Source organism: Nasonia vitripennis, chromosome 3, assembly GCF_009193385.2.
Source record: "Nasonia vitripennis strain AsymCx chromosome 3, Nvit_psr_1.1, whole genome shotgun sequence".
Lineage (NCBI taxonomy): Eukaryota > Metazoa > Arthropoda > Insecta > Hymenoptera > Pteromalidae > Nasonia > Nasonia vitripennis.
In genome coordinates, this window is record NC_045759.1 from 15,207,948 (window position 1) to 15,227,977 (window position 20,030).

A 20,030-nucleotide genomic window follows, 5' to 3' on the forward strand; every position below is an offset into this window, starting at 1 on the left:
CGCCGACAATCAGCGAGAGCCTATAAGGCACCGTCCGTGCCGCACAATGAAGCGAAGACACCTATCTCGAAGCCGTAGCAGATGTCTCTCACCTCTAGCCTTTTACTCCACACACACACACGCACACACACACATACACAAGCGCAGAGGCGGACGAGATCCTGCGCTGCTGCAGCAGTTCTTCTCTCTCGCTACTCGGGCGTAGGCGTGATCCCGCAGTCTCCTTATACGCCGTCACGTGTGTGTGTGTGTGTGTGTGTATACATATATAGCTACTCTCGTCATTATCTTATGTGATCGCCAGCGGCGACGACTTTTCTCTCCAACTCTCTTGGATGTGCACGTCTATACCTACATGGAAGACTTTATCTCTCGGCGCTGCGAGAAAAGCCGCGAGTCGTCCGGCTTTCGCCCCTTTTTCGCCTTTTGTGTGCGGCTATAAGCTGCAGCATTTCGGCGCTGCTTACTCTCTTTCCCGGGCTTTTACGCTGAGAGCTGCTACTGCGAGCTACTGGTTTGTCCGTTGACACTTGTGAGATGTCTCGTGTGCAACACTTTTACGAACGCTGGAGATGATTTCGAAAATAATTGGGTAATGCAATAATACGTTGCAGTAGATTTGACACGACCACGTTTTTTCGTGCACAGTGTGTGTGTGTATTTCCTCAATAATCGATTGAGCTAACGCAGCTTTCTCAGGTTTTTTTACTTATACTCGAAAGCAAAAAAGCGGGACACGCAGACCCGAAAGAAATTCTAGCAGGCTGTAGAAAACGCGATTTCAGAAAAAAGCGCTTTCCTGCAGCAATACACGTCGTTTTGGTAAACACACACGGCATTCTCTATCTCTGCCCATCATTGCCTCAATCATCGCGCGCGAGAAACCCGAAGAAAACTATGTACCACGTCTCGACCCTCGAGTCCAATCCCATAAAGAGCGTCGAGACAGTAGCCGCTAATCGAAAGAGCCGTCTGCAAAAAATTCAGAGAGAAAGAAAGCCTCTCTCAAGTATACAGTGCGGCTGCGTTTCATTGGCAGTTAGGCCCAATCCGAGTTGACGATTGGACGAGTGCGTCGGTGATTCTCTCGCTTGACATTAGTTATGTGTCTTATTGGATCCCTGCGATGCTTGCTACGCGGCTTGTAATTCGAGATCGGCTCGCTCTTCGAGGAAAGTCTCTTTACCTACTTGAAGCCATCGAGCGCCTAATCAAATTGTTTTTTTAAACACGGCTCTCTCGCTCGCGGAAGATTGACATGCGGGCGTCGCGTCGGTAAAGACGGATTAATTCGAGCGAGTGCGGAGTGTAGACTTACGTATCAATGGAATATCTATGATTATTTTTATCTGCATACGTTTATCGATTAGCTTATTAAAAGCTCTCTCGACGCGTGCGTCATCGTCACAGCGCTAAAAAGCTTACATAACGATAAATCAGCGAGTCGAATAGTGCGAATCAAACTAATATACACTGAAACTCCTCTATAATCGTGGACTTAATTCCCCATTAAATCGGCGACGAGAAAACGAGTCTGCCCTCGCGCTCGGAGACATCGCCGAACTCTATGCGCAGCGGTCGTTGCATAGTCAAGCAGCGCGCGGTTATTACTATGATAAATCGCGCGTGCGAGAGAGCTTTTCGATTCAGAACAGGCTTTTCACGTGCCGTCAGCTCGCAACTTTCCGCATCTTCTTCCTTTTTCCCTCTTCCACACACTCTGCAGCAGCCTCCCACTCGCTCGCGCGATTTACGATACGTATTGCGTTACGTTTCCCCGATTTTTCGTGCTATCCTTCTCTCTCGAGGAAGCATTGTAAATTTTCAAGCGGAGGTCAGGGGTCGAGCGTATTTTCCGCGACAAGGATATAGCGAAAAGAGAGACTTTCGGCTTGGACGTAAATCTTTGCGCTTTGAGATCCGGTGTCTAGTGTACGTTCTCGCGAGTAATTAGTCGCCTGCGTACGTTGACAGTAAATTTTACGTGTTCCTAATTTAAGAGTCGCGATATCACACACAAACACTGCGCGATAAATCCAACAGATTTATAGCGGGATATGTACAGCGATTAACTCTTATGTCTTATTTCTCGAAAAAGTTGCCCAATACTCACTCGAAAAGCACACACTCGCTGCGTAAACGCAGACACACGCATCGGACTGAGTCCATATTGAGTTACACTATAAGGCTACTAATCCAGTGTCTCTCGTTTATAGCGACCGACGAGAGAGAGAGAGAGAGAGAGAGAGAGAGAGAGAGAAAGAGAGAGAGAGAGAGAGAGAGAGAGAGAGAGAGAGAGAGAGAGAGAGAGAGAGAGAGAGAGAGAGAGAGAAAGAGAGAGAGAGAGAGAGAGAGAGAAAGAGAGAGAGAGAGAGAGAGAGAGAGAGAGAGAGAAAGAGAGAGAGAGAGAGAGAGAGAGAGAGAGACAGACAGACAGACAGAGACAAACGCGTTTGTGTGTCGTGCGGGTATGTATTTTTAGACACCGGGAGATTTTCACGTGTCCGGGCGCCGCTCACGGAAAACTTTCGATTCGGACGATCCAACTTCTCTCTCGCTTACGCAAGAAGCTGCAGCTGCGGTGGAAAGCCAATGAGTACAGGCACCGCAGTGTGATGTAGTCCGTAATAGCCGGCTATCGGCTATACTGCTTTTGTCGCGGCTTTTTTCGCCGCTCGATTTTAACGGTATATCGATCTCTCGCGGCTTCTTTTCTTTCTCCCTTTTTTTATTCGGGGACGCGCTTTCTTGCGATCGCCTATACACAGATCGACGAGTGTATAGGAGAGAGATGCTCGCGCACGCACCGAAAAGGAATGATGGCTCGCTTTTTTCGGGCGAATCGCCGTACGAAAAAGGCAACGCGCGATCTAGTGTGTAGCGCGTCCGTCGACTCGTTCGGTCATGATCATGTCTCGTGTATACTGTACTGGCTGCTGTTGCTGTTGCTGTCGTGGCCGGAGAAGAAGATGTAGGCCTGGGTTATTATTAATGATCTGTTTTTTAGACTGGCTCTTTTGTGCGTCGGCGAAGTGCTTTTTGCGCGAGAATATAATCCCGAAACGCCGGCATATTATTATGTGAGCGTAATTTTTTATTTCAAATCGACGGCTATTGTTTGCGCGTCTCCTAATGGCTCACAGCTTGAAAATCGTACACACTGTTTGTACAATCAAGTGCACAAAAAAGAGCAGGTTTTTACCAAAACCCACACTAGTCTACTACTCCGCAATGATTCATAAGCCTTATAAATCACACTCCGGCGATAAAATACATATCGCGCAGCGGCCGATTTTCTCGACAGACCTCCGCGGCAAATTTTTCTGCGATCGTAAATAGCTCTAGATACTTCGGCTATGCGTCGCCTATACAATTAAAATTAATACGAATTGCGACCAATTACCGGTAATTTATGTAAAACACCGTATACGTCGAGTATATACTGTATATATATCACAAGCCGCGTTATCCGCGCGTTATCTGTCGCGTATTCATTATTAAGGCGAGCGACGTTCGCTCTCCCTCGCGCCCACTCGGCCGTGTAAAGCGCTGCAGCCCTGCATTAATCAGCAAAAAGCTTTCTCTCCTCGGCGAATTTTTCCTGTCGCGCGCGGTGGTTTCTTCCCGCCGCTGGCCATTTACGACGAAGGTCGTAGTCACACTTTGGAATAATTCTGCAGCAGCAGCTCCGCATATCCGGCGCACTAAAAACAAAGTCGATCACTTTCTCGCTCGTAATTACAAGTCTATGAACCTGCTCTGTGCTCGTCCTTCGAAAAACCTACGCGCGCATCGGAAATGCGCGGGTATACGCGACGACGCTACTGATGTGCTCTTTTCTTGTTTTTCTTTGGCGGACTTGCTTGCTTGCGGGGTAATTTTTATTTGGCTATAAATAACCCGATCTCTCTCTCTCTCTCTCTCTCTCTCTCTCTCTCTCTCTCTCTCTCTCTCTCTCTCTCTCTCTGTAGGCGACGACTATGTATATCTGCTCCATCTGCTTTATTCGATCTAAAGATGTCCCTTGCTTCGGAGGATCGGCTCGCTTTTTATTCTTATGCGCTGGAAACTTTACGGTGGTGTACCAGAGCTGCGGTTTTTATGTGGATATGCATACAAGTTTTGCTTTAATAAGGCGTATAGTTGTTGTAAAAGTTGTAATTAACTCGTCGGGGTCCTACTTATTATCGCGCATATGTTAAGCATTATTGCATCTCGCTGACTTGCTTCTTCCAATTTAACTTCAGAGTTTCGTCGTAGAAGTTGAAACTCGAAACTTTTTCAAATTAAAAATTCCAACTTCACCTCGTTGTAGCTGCGATGCTTCTCATCCGCCCCTCGAAGCTACACTATGCGAGAGTTCTGCTTAACTACAAATTCCAGCCCTCGAGAACGTCGTTTTCCAATTGAACGTAATATAAAACCAAAAAATATTTCTCCAACCACGATCCCTTACACAATGCAGCCAACCCAGACAGTAGCCCAACGTCAAACACTCTCTTACTCTCTTGTCTCGAGCGCGCACTTTTTGACGCACGCGAGTCGCGTCGCGCCGCGACATTACGCACGCGTATGTATATATGTATATATATCGAGCGACTATATAGGTACTCCAGCACCTCAGCCGCACTACTGCTGCAGCAGGTATATATAAGAAAGGAGGGGATCTGTCGGCTGCTTCTGCACTTCCTGAAGAAAAGTAGTGGAGCCAGCGCCGCCGCGGCTGCTCACCCGGACGTTGTCGAAGGAAGGCTTTTTTTATTGTAGTCGTTGCTCCCGACGAGAGAGGAGCGCGGGAAAAGAGCCTCGTCGTAGTAGTCGTAGTCGCGGAGTTGCCGCAGAGAGAAGAGTTATTACGCAGTTCTCTTTGACACAAAAGCCTCGTTTTCTCTTACTTTCCTGTTTTGCCGCTTGACTAATCGGCCACTGGCTGCTGCTGCTGATCCTTGCACTCCTACCCATGAGTCGTGAATATAGCTTCGCGATAAGTGATTCCGTTTATAGGTGCTTTTTAATCGTACCTTCGAATAGGTCCGCGTCTGTCGATGCCCATCCGTTCCTACTGAAACTTTAAAGTGCGTGATTCTTACGTTGAAATTTTTCGAGAATCGTGATGAAGTGATGAAAATCACGCGTCAGCGCCTTGTCTCTCGCGATGATGTTACAGCCTTGAAATGCGAGTGAATTTGCATTTGAGGAATTCGAATGAAGTAATACAGGCATTGCGGATTTAGAGACTTTCTCGAGACTAGACGCCAGCGGGCTCGTGTACGCGAGGATGATGTTATACGCGTTCAATAATTTATTACTATTGTATCGGAGAATCTAACACGTGTTTTAGCTATGCATGCATTGCTGCCCGCGATGATGTTTGCCACGTCGAAGTCCACAGTAAAATTTTTCTCAAATAAAAAACTTTGATGACTAAACTTTCTTCCAGGGTATTCTGTCCCATATTTACTCTATGCGACGTAAAAATATGAGCGACAATTAATATTCACTTTACCGATGCTTTCCTGATAATTCTGATTGAAAGTTGCATAAATGTATTAAAATTAATTTGCTCAAAATCAATTTGCGGTACAAATTGGATAGGCTGTCTGGTAATTTTGCACGTTACATAAATTAGCGACAACTGCGCTCGTGCGCGCGCGAGTAAATGATGATTGATAACGCGAATCGAAATGCTTATTCACGGCGTTTTTTGACCGATGAAAACGGTGAAATTAAAAATGGAAAATAATAATCTCGCGAAACTGCTGCTGCTGCTCTCGAGAGAAAAGTATTATACGTGCGCTATAAATTACGAAACTTTTTTCGTTTTCAGTAAAAAGATTTATATCTGTAAATTTTCTTCGCGCAAATCATTAGGGAGAAAGTTTCGCTCGGACGAATGGATTTTTCTTCGACAAAGCATATAATTCTATAAGAATTGATTGACGCGCGCGCTATTTATATAAAATCGACATTGGAACACATCAGGAGTAATTATCGTGTAAATAATCGTCGATCCATGACTCAGGTTTATCCATTGGTTCAAAGAATTTCTCAAAACATAACGGAAAAGACTCGATCTTTAGATTGTATATAAATAAAAGAGTGATTTAAGCGAAGTAATACCGATAGAGCTTGGCTCTGATTTTAAATGGCACTCCTTACAACAGATAACAGTTCTCCATGTATACGCGCACAGACTGAAGATTTATCGTCTGGTTTCTACTTTCAGTGTCTAGTCGAGCCATTAGTGTAAATTTACCTATTATTATGGCGACCTTTCTCCGTCAAAGCATGTGGGAGTGAAGAGAAATTCTGTCGAAAAAAAGGAAAAACCCATCTCACGAAGAAGCGTCAGGCGCGCGCGTCGGGTTTCAGCGAAGTCCTTTCATACATATGCCTATGTTTCGAGCTCCAACACGGAAGCCTCGGAACAATTTATCGTTGATTTGTTTCCAGTCGCTCCTTGTGCCGTAAGTAAGTCACCGGCGAGAGATCTGTAGGCGTCGTCCCGGTAATTGCGAATCTTCTCGTTGTAAAAACGGAAAATTTATGGATAGCGCGTAGCGGAAAATGCATTATTATTTGCGAAATAAAAACACTTGGAATATGAAAAATGCACGAGTATTAAGTGACCGAGATATAACATACACTCGAACAATCAAGCTCGACTAATGTTGCCAGTCATATAACTCACAGTATAATGAACAAACCGCGTTCCAATCAAACACGCGATCGATCACGCCAAAGCTGTGCTATCCGAAACAAGTTTCACTATCAGTCAAAAAATAACGTCGGAGAACTTGTAAAAGGTTAATTGACCACCAGCCCACTTATACTCTCATACACACCTCCGCCTATATGCAATGATACTCAGTCCCTTCCCTAATCCACTCTAGGTATCGTATCACGTACTAAAGGTCACGACTAAGCAATTATAAAGTGCACTCGTCCGATCGACGCTCGATCTATGGCCCGATCGAATTAATTGATAGCTGCGCACACACCCACGCGCGCCTGTATCCGACGTCGCGTCGGTGAAAACAGTTTGTATACATATATTATATAGGCACACAAAGACGTCGAATCAGGTCAACGGGATATTCTACTCTTGCTGCGCTTTTCTCGCGCGCGACTTTTTCCCGCAATGACGCTTCCGATGTCTCTTCTGTTTAAGGAGCCGCGAGCTCTCCTGCGCATTGATATTATGCGGCGCTGCCTACTGACGATCTTTCTTCTGTGCTCGCTTGCTTTCTTGCGGACTTTGGCGGTTACCGCGAGAAATCGTGCGAGAGAGCCGAGTCGCGGCTCATCTCACTCTGCGGGAGGCGTTTTCAGGGACTTTCTTTTTTGAGCTTTTTTCATTGTGTGGATTGTTTATTTTGTGTTGGGGAGAAATAAGACGTTGTTGAAATATATGCTGTTGGCTTTAAAAGCGTTTATTTACGTAATATATATTGCAAGTAGAGGTAATATTTAAAAATAGCTATCTATTTAAAAATTCATACTTGAGCATGTGAAATGTATAATAATTCACTAGATTATAGTGTTCGCTATGGACATCGTTAGCTAATATTTAACATTTTTTCAGCGCTGTTCATTACACCTCCTTTCTTACACACTGGGCTATTTTCTTATAATTAGGTTGCTACACACACAGCGAAAATTATTCCGCGAAAAATAATTCTCGCTGCTGCGCTAGCCAGTAGGCCAAGGATAAACTTTCCACGTCGTCGTGTTAACGAAATTTTAGCATTTATATATGATAAACGAAAGCGATTACCCGATAATCGAAATCGATCTAAAATATTTACGCCGCTGAGTTCGAAAATATCACGCAAAATGATTGAGCACATATCGTATAAGAGCAAATCGATTACGGAATCGAACTCGCGTATACACTTGTACACACTCGAAGAAAAAGCAGTTAATCGAATGAAAGTGTGATTAACCAATTGAAGCAGTAGGGCGCAAAAACGGCCGTAAAATACTCGAAAAAAAGAAACTCGCTCTCCAAAGTAGTCTCCGCGCACTATCCTATCGTTTTCGCCAATCATTCGAGTCGGAACCCTAATCTACAAGCTCATCACCTGTAAAAAGGCCGAAAAATTGCAATTCCGCGCTCTCTCTTGCAGACAAATTCATATACACGCGGCTATGTCCGTTGCGAAAAGTTTCGAGCCAGCTCTCTTGCGAAATACTTTTCGTCGCTGCTGCTTTCAGCTCCTGCAATTCGCGATGCCACACTGCGGGCGACGAATGTCGGTCCGACACAGGAGGTGGGTAGGGCCAATTAAGGCATGTAGCAAGCGAGGTATGGCCAAGCCCGACGAATGTATCGCAAGCGCGAGCCAGCCGAAACGTCATTAAGCGATGGCTGTATAGTGTGCCGTCCGCCGAAAATTCACCGAGCGTGAACGCGTCCGCTCGTAGAAAATCATACGATATGCGTAGCGAATGGAATGTGTTCTTTTTTTAAAATTGTTAGCTTTTTCATTCTTTAGAAACCGTGGCAGTAAATATTAATTGCGAAAATTTCTCGTATACCTATACGAAGTCAAATTTATGGCTACAACAGCTCGACTTCGACGATTACACAAGGTTAATGTAATGCTATGCGAATACAAGTATACACACGAACGATCTCTATTCCCAAAGCATATAGGTGTCCATAAACCAATCATCACTGCTCACTGCAGCTCACTCTTCGAAGTTATTTCCAAGTCGTGATTATTTCTCTACATCGAAAAATTTCCTCACATTCGCCTTACACACACATACACACCATAAAGCCTCCACTCGGTTATCTCCCATTCAAATTCAATAAGCCCTCGCGATCGAAAAACTTATTACCGCGCGCTACTGTACGTGTATAATATATAAAGCGCTCCCGGGCCGTATATAAAACTCGAGTCGCGGATTAATCGGCCGTTCTCATCGAGACTCGGCCTCTTTCTATTATAGGCGATTTAGACGTTCGCCGTTGTTGCGCATCTGGATCACTAATTGTTCGCTCTCCGTATCCCGGCCCACAGGAAGGAGTTTTGTAAGCCGTTTTTTATTTCTTCATTGTGCGCCGCGAATGTTGGTTAAGATGAGAGCTATGTGCGTTCCAATCCAATTAAGCGAGCTTAGTGTACGAGATGATGTGTATTTCGTGTGTGGCGGGTTGCAGGAATGTATATCTAACGCTTCTCTTCGCAATTTTCGACTGCACACCTCCAGTCTGTATACTTAAATTCGTAGTCCCGATAACTTTCTCATCTGGGAAAAAGTCTTCCGAGCTTTCATCAACAAAATTGCATGATCGCACGCAGCTGGATGGCAACAAAAAATACGAATCTCCGTAATTAAGCATGGATCGGAGAGAAATTTTCACTTCTTTGGACATGTTCAAGCGCCGTGCTTTTGTTTTATGTAGTGTAGAAAATGAAAAAAACAAAACTGGAACACAAAAAGCCCCACCGACGAGAGTCGCCGATAAAAAGGCGCTTTCTATACCAAAATTACAACTGCACGCAACGAAGAAAGTACCTATCTCTGTTTATAATACCCGTCTCGGAATTTTCCGAACACAGCAGCAGCAGCAGTAGGCGTCGATTATCCGTCTGTGATTTTTCGAGTGTACAGTATAAATCTCTAGCCAAAGTCGACCCATTTAGACGCAAAAGGAAGGTCACGCGTTCTGCTGAAGGTCCAATCGACCGGAACAGCTCACAGATTCCAACAAAAACATCTTGACCTGGAAGTAGTAAAACTCTGCGGAGCATAAATTTGAAACTAAAGCGATCCTCTCTCTAATGGCAATCCCCCCCGCGCGGAGTGCTCACCTTTGTTTATGCGTGCTGTCAAGGAAATACCGAGAGTTTTACCATTATCTCCCTCTAGCGTCGGTCGTAGCAATTAAAAAATATCTCGTTTATACTAATGAAGTCGTAAAATATTCCATTGTACACCTTCTTTACTTTCATGCGCGATATTTTTGCGCAACGTTCGCGTATTCGCAAGCAATAATCGTCGCTTCGACGAATTAACCATCTGAACTCGCGCATTTAATCATTGCGAGAAATGCGCGCGCATCCTCAAATTACATCCGGTATACGCTGGAAGAGATATACTCAACGTTTTTTTTTCTTCCGAACATTAATTATCGTCAAAGTGCAGCTCGCGCGCAGTTGCTTCCAGGGAAAGTGAATTTACTTTGCGCGTATTTGATTAGGCATTTTCACTTCAATAAGGAAGAAGGCAATAGAGCGCACACGACTCTCGTTATACGCGTTTATGCCTATCGAGGAGAATATTACATTACGATAACAGTATATCTCGCAATCGAGCCATCGAAGCACAATAAACGAATAATAATTTTGGAATTTTTTCTTCCAGTGTGGCAGTGGGGCATCGGAGGGCGTGGTGAGCGTGAACGGGGTCGTCGGTGGCATGGACTGCATGCCCCTCCGTCCCGGGCCGTTCCACTACCTGATAAGCGAGCAGGCCAAGTCGTTGGTCGCGTTACAGGAGCTGCAGAATGAGGTCGGCGCCCTCCTCGAGTTCCGGGACCTCGTCATCGAGACGTTCCCAAACCTCCGGCACAAGATGGCGGTCACTGCGGCGGCCTCCGCTGCCACGGGCGCATCGTCCGCCAGCAACGGCAACGCCTCCTCCGTCCTCATCACCTCCGCTCAGGGCTCACACATACCGCTTCCGCTGTCCAGTCAAAGGTACGTTTTTCCCTCTATACCATTACTCATTCAATCAGATTTCTCTGAATCTCTAAAAATTCTTTTTCTGCCCAGCAGTCCATCGTCGCGACGGATCGGCGAATGGGAGCCCGGTAAGGTAAGGCGACGAGTGGCCCAGTCCCGCGAGAACGAGTCGGCCTCGTCGTCGCTGCCAAGAAGTCGCAGCAATTCGCACAGCGGCGGCAACAAGCACAGCGCGACGGTCCAGGACTCGGGCTTCAGCACGGAAACTTCCTCGAAGGACAGCGCGTCCACGGCGATACCAAGGCCGCAGAGTCCGAGTTCGAGACCGACGGTGCTCGACGAGGCCGAGGACGAGCTCTGGAACTTGCTCGATGTCATCCACAGAAAGGGAGTCCGGCTCAGAGAGGAGGTCGAGAGCCTCCAAGGTATGCTCTACTCAAAGCGCCCATGCATTCGAGTGTAACTATATTATACTCCTCATCTCCTCGATGTCGACCTTCGAGCTTTGAACTTGACTGTGCTTCGATTCTTTTTTTTTACTCTGCGGGCTATTGTTAGCTGGAAAACGGGATATTTTTGGATTCGGGGATTATTATCCAAGCGCGCGACTTTCACGTCTCTCTGCGATCCTTGAGCCGGCGTGAAAGCGCCTATTGTGTTATACGTATCGATTGATTGAGATCTCACGAAGATTGTTTCGGGGTCAATCTTATACTAATTCGGAGTCACGATTATGATCATCGCACATAAAACATCAGCGCATAATTCCCGCAACTCTAACGCAACATACACATTCCCAGCCATAGCAGCACGCACTAAACGCACTCTATCTGAAAATCGCAGCTTGCAGACAGTCCCCATGCTCACGAGCGTCGGCTAATTATGCCACAGGTCGTCTGGAGAGCGTCGCACCGGAGGAGCTCGACGTGCCCAGCGACATCCTCGACGCGGTGCGCAAGGTCACCTCGCGGCGCCGCTCCTCGCACCTCAACGACGACGGCCTGGTCGACGACGACGACGACGAGGACGAGGAGGACCTGCTGCAGCTCAGCGACGAGGGCTCGCAGCTGGCGCTGCTGCAGCGCGAGAAGCTCCAGCTGCTGGACAAGGTGGCCGAGCTCGAGGCCGAGACGATATCCAGCCGAGCTCGAGCCCAGGAGCTGCAGTCCGAACTCGCGGCCCTGTCGGCTCTCAAGAACGGACTGGAGGACAGGCTGAGGGCTGGACTCGAGGCTGGCGACGCAACCGCCGCTGGGATCCTCGCGCCCGGGGCGCACAGGATACAACCCATCGAGCCCTCGGCGCCGACGCTGCTCCAGTCGCCCCGAGCCAACGGAACTGCGCTCAACATCAGGAGCAAGGACTCGGCTTTTGCCAGCGTCGTTTCCGGAGATGCTGCCAGTCAGTACAAACTCGATTTCACAATAACGCAGAGATGAATCCGACGACTCTCGATTAACGGCGATGTTATCTCTTTCAGGCAAAGCACACAAGAATAGGTTTAGGACGAGGACGATCGAGAAGAACGTGCTGGCGAACGTGTCAGCAGTGACGGCGGCGGCGGCAACGGTAAGCCGCTCGATCGAGGACATTCACGGAGCCGCGGCTGCCGAGGCGAGCGTGAACGAGAGGCGAGCCAAGCTGGGCGCGCTCGATTCGGTCCTCATATCGCCGACGAGGCTGCCCCTGCATCAGCAGCAGGTGAAGCGCTCCGACGTCGACACGCGCAAGATCGCCGCGATTCTCAGGGAGCGCTCGCCCCTCGAGCTCCAGCGACACCTTATCACCACTACCGTCCACAATCAGGTGAGAGGATCAGCTATTATGTACAGCTAACCGAGACTCGCTCTCTCTTGCGAAATTTACCACTTGCCGATGTTCTTGCCCGCAGGTTCTTCAAAAGCGACTAGACGAGGTCGAGAAGAGCACCGAGACGCTTTCCGAGCGATTAGGAAAGGCGCACGAGGAGAACGAGGATCTGCGTTTCCAGGTACTGTGTCTTCTCGATATTTCTCGAAGATGAGGCGAGGTGTGCCGTTTATACTTACTTGCTTGTACCTTCACTAACCGACTCGATGAATCTTTCGAAACAGCTGGCCGAGCGGAACATCGAGCTGGAGGGCACGCTGGCGCGAATGCGGCTGCTCGAGCTGCTGCAGAAGCGCCCGGCGACGGAGACCGACGCGGACGACGAGTCCGAGTCGCCGCTGGCCAACGGCCACTCGAACCACCTGCACCAGAACGGCCTGGACGTCTCGACGAACGGCGGCGGCAGCAGCAGCGCCGACTCCTCGCAGATGAACCACACGAACGGCTCGACGGAGCCCCAGCAGCAGCACCAGCTGAAACCCTCACCCCGGCGGCGACCTAGTCGAATTCCGCTGCTGGGCGTGAACAAGGTCACGGCTCCCAAACCACCGTCCGCCGCTACGACGCCCACCTCGACAACGGCCGGCAGCGTCGCGGGCCATCGGCGCAACGACAGCCGCGACTCGCTCAAGTCGCTGAACGCGCGCAGCAACAACCCGTCGATCTCGTCCAACGGCAGACTGGCGCCCATCACCTCGGCCAAGAGCCAGGGACGCGACTCCAGTCGCGAGTCCCTCAACAAAAGCAGCCTGTCGAAGCCGCGCGAGCCCACGAGTCGCTCGCTGCCGCGCAACAACTCTGGCCGAGACTCGCTCGGCAAGTCGGCGATCAACGGCTCGCTGCTGTCGCGGCCGCGGGACTCGCTCGAGTCGACGCACAGCGGGCAGCAGCAACAGGCACCGGGAACACCGCCGAGGAGGCCGCCCGCGCCTGCCAGGCGCTCTCAGAGCCAGGCCGCGAGGCCTAGCTCGGGCGGGCCCTCGGACAGCGCAGCCGACGGCTCCGGCAAGGTACGCACCGTAAAGCAATTCTTTTGGACCACCTGGCTCAAGTGAGACGAGTTGAGGAGGATGATGAGCAGGAGACGGGGGAGTGAGAGAGAGAAGGGAAGGATGGATGAGCTGGAGGAGCCACATTGCGCTGGTTCGCTTTATCAAACGAAATTGTCTCTCACTCGTAGGGCCGTGGCCGCTTCTAAGTCTACGATCTTGTCTCTGTTTTTCTGAGATCGACATGCATTGACATACATACACACATTGACATTATTGACATTTACTAACTCGCACCCACGAGTAAATGAGATAATACATTTGCGATATGTAAACGTGGACGTTGCTCGCGCGAAGACGAGACACATTCCTAGCTATAGACTTTTACCGAGAGGGCAAATTCGCGCGGCTCGGATTCGTTCTCTGCGGCTGTTGTATACTTTATGCGTGCTTCATTTTTCTAGTTGGATGATCATTTGGCTGTTCGAACGCGTACTCCGATGTGCGAAAGAGCGTTGACTCTGATCAGTAGTTGCTGATTTTTTTTTGTTATTTCTTTAGTTGTTGCGCACGTTGTTATTATTTTTTTCGAAATTCCGTCGACTAATTCGCTACGAATATGCGTTTATTATTTTCAAGAAGTAATCGCCAGATATACGCTATAATCACAGCTTCGAAACTAATTACGCTATGGCTCATTTCTCGCGTCTCATTCTAATACCATGTATTGTTATACATATTAAGAAAATAAACTGACGTTTAAAGACAATCTATTTCAAAGAGAATCACACGAGGACTGTCTGTTAGATTCCGTTACGGTCACACGCTGACACAACGCTAAAACAAACCAAAAAAACAAAACAAAAAAATATACGTCCACTATCTGCGACATCTCTTCCTGCGCCTGCACTGCGAGGCAAATCGAGGCGGAGTACGTCGCCGTCGTCCCCCCAACTGGCCGTCCGCAATACCTATGTGTAGACAGAGAGAGTACACCCAGACAGAAATGGTCCCAGAGTTTCGCTCGATCGCGCGTTCTTCTTCGGTCTCTCGTAAGTTATGCTTCTTATATTTATCATTTGCTTCAAGACGCTTCTCTTTTGGATGCCGGTGGAGAGAAACGCTGTTTGTGACCTCTGCGATTGTTTGGCGCCTGTATACCTCCAGTAGTTCTATACGCATCCAGTATCCTGCACCAAAGTAGTTTGTATATTAGTTGGTAGTTATTTGGAACCTGTTTTTTACCTATGTTACACTCCTGCTGACTGCCTGGCATACTTGATTCTATGCTAAAGCAGTTGTTTTTATGCCTTGATTTTTTTATGGGAACTTGGCATGTGCACGCACGCGTACTTTTTATGCAATTAATGCTGTCAGTGAGCAAGTTTTTTGAATGCTGTTTGACTGATAGGCTGATGAGTTCTTTTTTTTACTTAATGTGAGCGCCACTTCAGTATTGTGAGATTTGTATCGTTACCTGTGATATTGGCACGTGGCGTGCAAAATAAAACTGCACTTTTAGCTTCATTTTTTTAATTTTCTTTCTGTTTATGTCTTATAAAGGCTTGTACTTTATAAGTTATCTTCTATACATATACTCAATTTTTTGTTTTTTTTTATGAATGCGAGTGGATTGGAAATTTTCATGTGTTGAATCTGGCAACAGTTATCAGTAGTTAATATATTTGTCAGCAATTTAATTGATCTGATTAAAAAAGTTTTAAGATTTTTTGTTGTTGACAAATTTATTAAGATGATCATGAATGATTTTTTATATTTTTTATGGTACCTTAGAGAATTGGTCTGGTAGCATTATGCTTGGTATGGTAGTTATACGTATGTACTGTCACAACTGTAGACAGAGTATTTAGTACCAGTAGTAAAAGCCTATATTTTTTTGTAGATCTTGAAAATGTGCATGTTCAGCACTAGTATACTTATCATGCACCCTTCATTCAAACGCTTCATTGCATTCAAATCCTTACACTTTTTACCTGTCCTTGCTATTTGATGATCAGTAAGCACCCTATCCCCTATATCCAATGTACGCATCGAGCACCATCATAATCATGCTTCATAATTCACAATCACTATATCATAATTTTATATTTCAGGTATCATCGATATACACTTTGTGCAGATTAAAGCACGTTATCTACATCAGAAAATGTAAAATATATTGATTTTAAATTTAATTTACGTTTAATTTATTTTTAGTTGAAATCAAACATCTTATTGTATAAAATTGTAAAAACGGGAACTTTTACGTGAATTTTTATATTGCTTGCTCACATGTGTACATTTATTATTTGCAAAAGCGTGCTTTTCTCATACCCGCCAAAGTCGTAAAATATTCTGCACAGTTTTGATGTTTTTATGTTTACGTTGCATTATGATTTGCCAATTTTTAAATTTAGTTTGCTACTTTGAGAAATTCGAAGTACTCAAAATTCAAATTATTATTTGTCTCCCAAGACCTTTATTTGGCATATGCATCTGAGGAACAGAAAAGTTGTCTACCGCATATGCTTAGTTGCTTGGTCTCCGGTGACCAGTTGTACATTTAAATCTTACAAATTTTTATTTTTATTTCTTTAGAAAATGTTCTATTATTTCGATACTACAATTTTCATGAATACAAGCTGCAATTAAACATAGCTAATGTTCATTTAAGAATTGTTCCTTAATAATTAACAGAGATTCAATAATGATTGTACATAACGAACGTAAACATGCTGTACAAAATATCCTAAAAACAATGCAGAAAAAAATGTTTCTCATCAACACCAAGTACAAAAAGAATTAACATCTTCATGAATTTTCCAGAGCATGCAATCGTCGAATCCACCGAGTTCGTGGTTCTCATCAGAGGTCTCTCTTTACCCGGACTCGCTCAACTCCACCGGAAACACCAACCACAACTTCAACGAGGACGAGGACGACGACGAGACGTCGTCGCGCACGGGCTCAACGCGTGTCGAATTCATAATCGGCTCACCGACGCGCAAGCGACTCTTCCAGACACCATGGTCAGTGCCGCGCTACTTCGACAGCATCGACACCGAGCACATGATGATGCATGAGAGCTACGAGTACCCGCCGGATCATGGTGAGGCACTGGCCGAGTGCGACTCGCTCGAGTGCGATGAAAGACTAGAGAGCAACAGCTGATGAGCTACCGAAGTACTGTTTGTGGAAAATCTGTTGATGTTATTGATAAATTTGCTGTTCGTCGATTTGTTTGTTAACGGTTACAGTATGCGACACTCGATGAGACGCCACTCGATCGTAAGCGTAGAGGTTTGAGGATGGTTAAATTTGAGCCTCGTTATAAATAGTGTTAAGCAATGTAGGAGTCAAGTGCAATAAGTTGGTTTGAAATAATTGTTCTATTTTCTTTGAATGAAGACGCTGGTTCTGATGATAGACATTCGCTTGATTATTATATTAATAAAATTAACAATTCCAATGTTTTCTGTGAAAATCGATGATTATAAGTTTATTACAAAGTTCGAAAGTGTATGTATATTTATGCTTGGCTCGTATTTTAACTCGAAAATCATATTTCATTTATGTGTAAATAACTTAAATGACGTAAACGTAGGTCAAAGAAATACACCATCAACGAATCTTGTGTAGTGCAATACAGACGATTTGAAAATGCATTCGATTAGAACTAAGAAGATACGGATCGAAATCACATTCCTGATCATCTGTGCCTAGAAGCTCGATTCAATGGAGTTGTGAATGTTGCAAATGAAATGAAACATTTTTCCAAGCACATCTACGATAGTAAATTATAAAGACTCTTGGGTAGTCTTGAGAACAAAAAAGACTGGCATGTTTATTGTTGACGATCACAACTGCTTTTTCGTAAAACTCCAATTCAAACTTGTGCGTGTAGATATAGAGTCAATCCCTGATCTTCCGCGAGAATATTTTTTAAAAAAGAAAACATTTTTGATCACACAAATGTCTCAAATTCCTATAGTGAACATGCATATACATCGAATATAATACAACAAATAAAGAAACGCTATTAGTCCGTTTTATACTATCAATATTTTCACTGACTATTGGAGCATTAAACAAAATTGCATTAAAAATACACAGAACATTACATACTATAAATGTAAAACATTTATACAAAGTAAATTAAAAAGTCTGTTACTATGCTAGCCAGTCTTGATACCGCAAATTTACGTATTATATTAAGAAATGGATACAAAATATTCTTTATACCTTGTTTGAACAGCAACAATTCGCTCTATTTTGTCGAACGAGTAACAATTCAAGAATGAGTTTGTATTGCAAACTTTACATTACTTGGAAAACTCAAATATCTTTTCATCGTATGTTTCATATTTTGAGCGAATATTACTGTTTACAGGAGTTTACAACTATGTTATCCAAAATTGGTTTGCAGATTTAAAAATAAGCAAAAACACTTTTTTTATAAAATAGCATTTTGAGACCAACTTTGAGACTGTACAAGTCTCATTACTGCAAAAATAGCAGTCTAAATATAGTTCATCGAAATCTATCGTCAGCTATTTGTTCTGTACGCGCATTTTATAACTATATTGTACACACATAAACTGTGTTGTGCCTTTCTTATAATTCTTAATACCATTATAGTATCGGACATTTGTTTTTAAACAATCTTTTTCTATATTTACTTATTTACTTTGATTTACAGCATGTAATCATCTATTTTGATGTATAGCGATGATACGCCAGATAGTTTTTCTCATTTTAAAATTGACCTCAAGTTTTTGAGCTTACATCATTTGATTCATAATCATTTTTCCAGAATTTAACATATCATGCGAGTGACGAATACCCAATCTTATCCAAGTCCAAAATGGTTCTTCAAGTAATCAATCGAGTTTACAGTCATTAATTTATAAATTAGCGAGGATAGACTTAGGCTAGTAATAGGTAGTCATCATTTTTTGGTTTTCTCATATGAATGTCATATTTTATATTGACAATTACTATATATACACATCTCTTTCCAGGTAAAACCTGCGACATTTTAATATCTACAACTGAAAGTCGAAAAATAATGACTATTGATTAAAATCATCGTGGAATCCGCAAATGTAAAACTAGACTAGTTATTTTCACCTTTTTGCCAATAATTCGTAAAAAATATAAACATCGAATGTGATTTATAGCATCTGAATGCTGAAAAAAAATTTTAAAGTCACGTGTTACATACGATTTTCTGCACTGTTATTTATTTATGTATACATTACATAGTTTCTTTTGTACTTCTGCTCAATATATTATAAGCTCGTACGTGATAAATGGCATGTAATAATTGTAATTTTTCAAATTTCACTCTAAAGTGTGTTTAACATGTTTAAAATTTTACGAACAATTGGCGAAAAGAAAAAGGACATTTTAAAAGGCGTTTTTGACTATTCAATACTACTGTACATACAGTTCCTTGCTTTAACCAATTTTATTATTTTTGTGTGGTACAAAATGTGAATGACGGTGACGATGACGATGACTCGAAGTACGAGCAATCACAGAATGTGATCTTAGTTTTTAATATTGCGAATTTGTGATTAATCGTTTTAATTTTAATAGGACTGAAGGACTATTATTGTCCAAACTTTCAAATTAGACGATTTTTTACACTTATAATTCTTTTGAAAACACTGTTAAAAGTTTCGTCTGTAAAAGCTTGAAACTTAAGTCAATCATATACTTATGTTTTCATTACTCTTTAAGTTTTTCTATAGTAATGATAAAAATATTATTATTGAAGATCGTCTAATTTGACGGTCTTTGCTTTGATGCCTCCAATTTATCGTTGCTGCGCAAAACCGCCTTATCAGAACAGATGTATCTTACATTAAAAAAATGTTTCTACGTCCTTAGTTTTTTTGTTTATTATATCTGTCGATATATAGGGACACAAAAGGCTGCTCACGTCGTTTTTAAGGCTTGTGCAGCGGAGGCTATTATTTTTATAAAAGGGTTAATACAGTTGCGAGAACTAAGCAGAATAGAAAACTGTTTATGAATGATCAAAGTTTCTTGAATCATTGACGATATCGTGCGTACTTTCTATATTGTTCTGTCTTGCGTAGGTGCGTATTGTAATCGTTGTATGAATATTATTTTATCGAAGAGATGCTTCTGGCGAATTTTGTAAATATTAAATACTATTTAAATAGGTTTAAATTGTAAATATTTTAACGTAAAACTGCGATAACGTGATACAGTTATAATGAAATAAAATACTACGCAATTCCAAAAGTACTTCAACTTGTTAATTTATGTCCTATAAATTTTGACTTTTAAGTATCTATCCATCAATATTTGATATCGAGTAATAGTTTTGGAAAATATTAAAGGATACAATGTGCAATTGTTTATAATCGATGTAATTCTATTGTAATATGTCAATCAGCAATCAAATTTGCCTTGAGATGTTCAAATGTTTTTTGTTCTTACT

General features: G+C 43.9%; 1 protein-coding gene across 14 annotated transcripts in view; it reads left to right on the forward strand.

Annotated features, from left to right (window-relative positions):
* The window catches only part of LOC100119980, a 75,568-nt gene extending 55,734 nt beyond the window's left edge, over window positions 1-19,834 (forward strand). For 7 of the 14 annotated variants that reach the window (XM_008206438.3, XM_008206433.4, XM_016984169.1 and 4 more), the window contains 7 exons: window positions 10,378-10,712; window positions 10,788-11,122; window positions 11,541-12,098; window positions 12,178-12,503; window positions 12,589-12,687; window positions 12,791-13,576; window positions 16,382-19,834. In XM_008206438.3, the coding sequence (XP_008204660.1) occupies window positions 10,378-10,712; window positions 10,788-11,122; window positions 11,541-12,098; window positions 12,178-12,503; window positions 12,589-12,687; window positions 12,791-13,576; window positions 16,382-16,726 (2,784 nt within the window). In that variant the 3' untranslated portion in view covers window positions 16,727-19,834. Of the gene's footprint in view, window positions 1-10,377; window positions 10,713-10,787; window positions 11,123-11,540; window positions 12,099-12,177; window positions 12,504-12,588; window positions 12,688-12,790; window positions 14,608-16,381 lie in introns of all 14 variants that reach the window. The other 7 variants (XM_032598061.1, XM_016984167.3, XR_004344732.1 and 4 more) reach the window with 6 other exon arrangements.
* The last annotated feature ends 196 nt before the right edge of the window (window positions 19,835-20,030 follow it).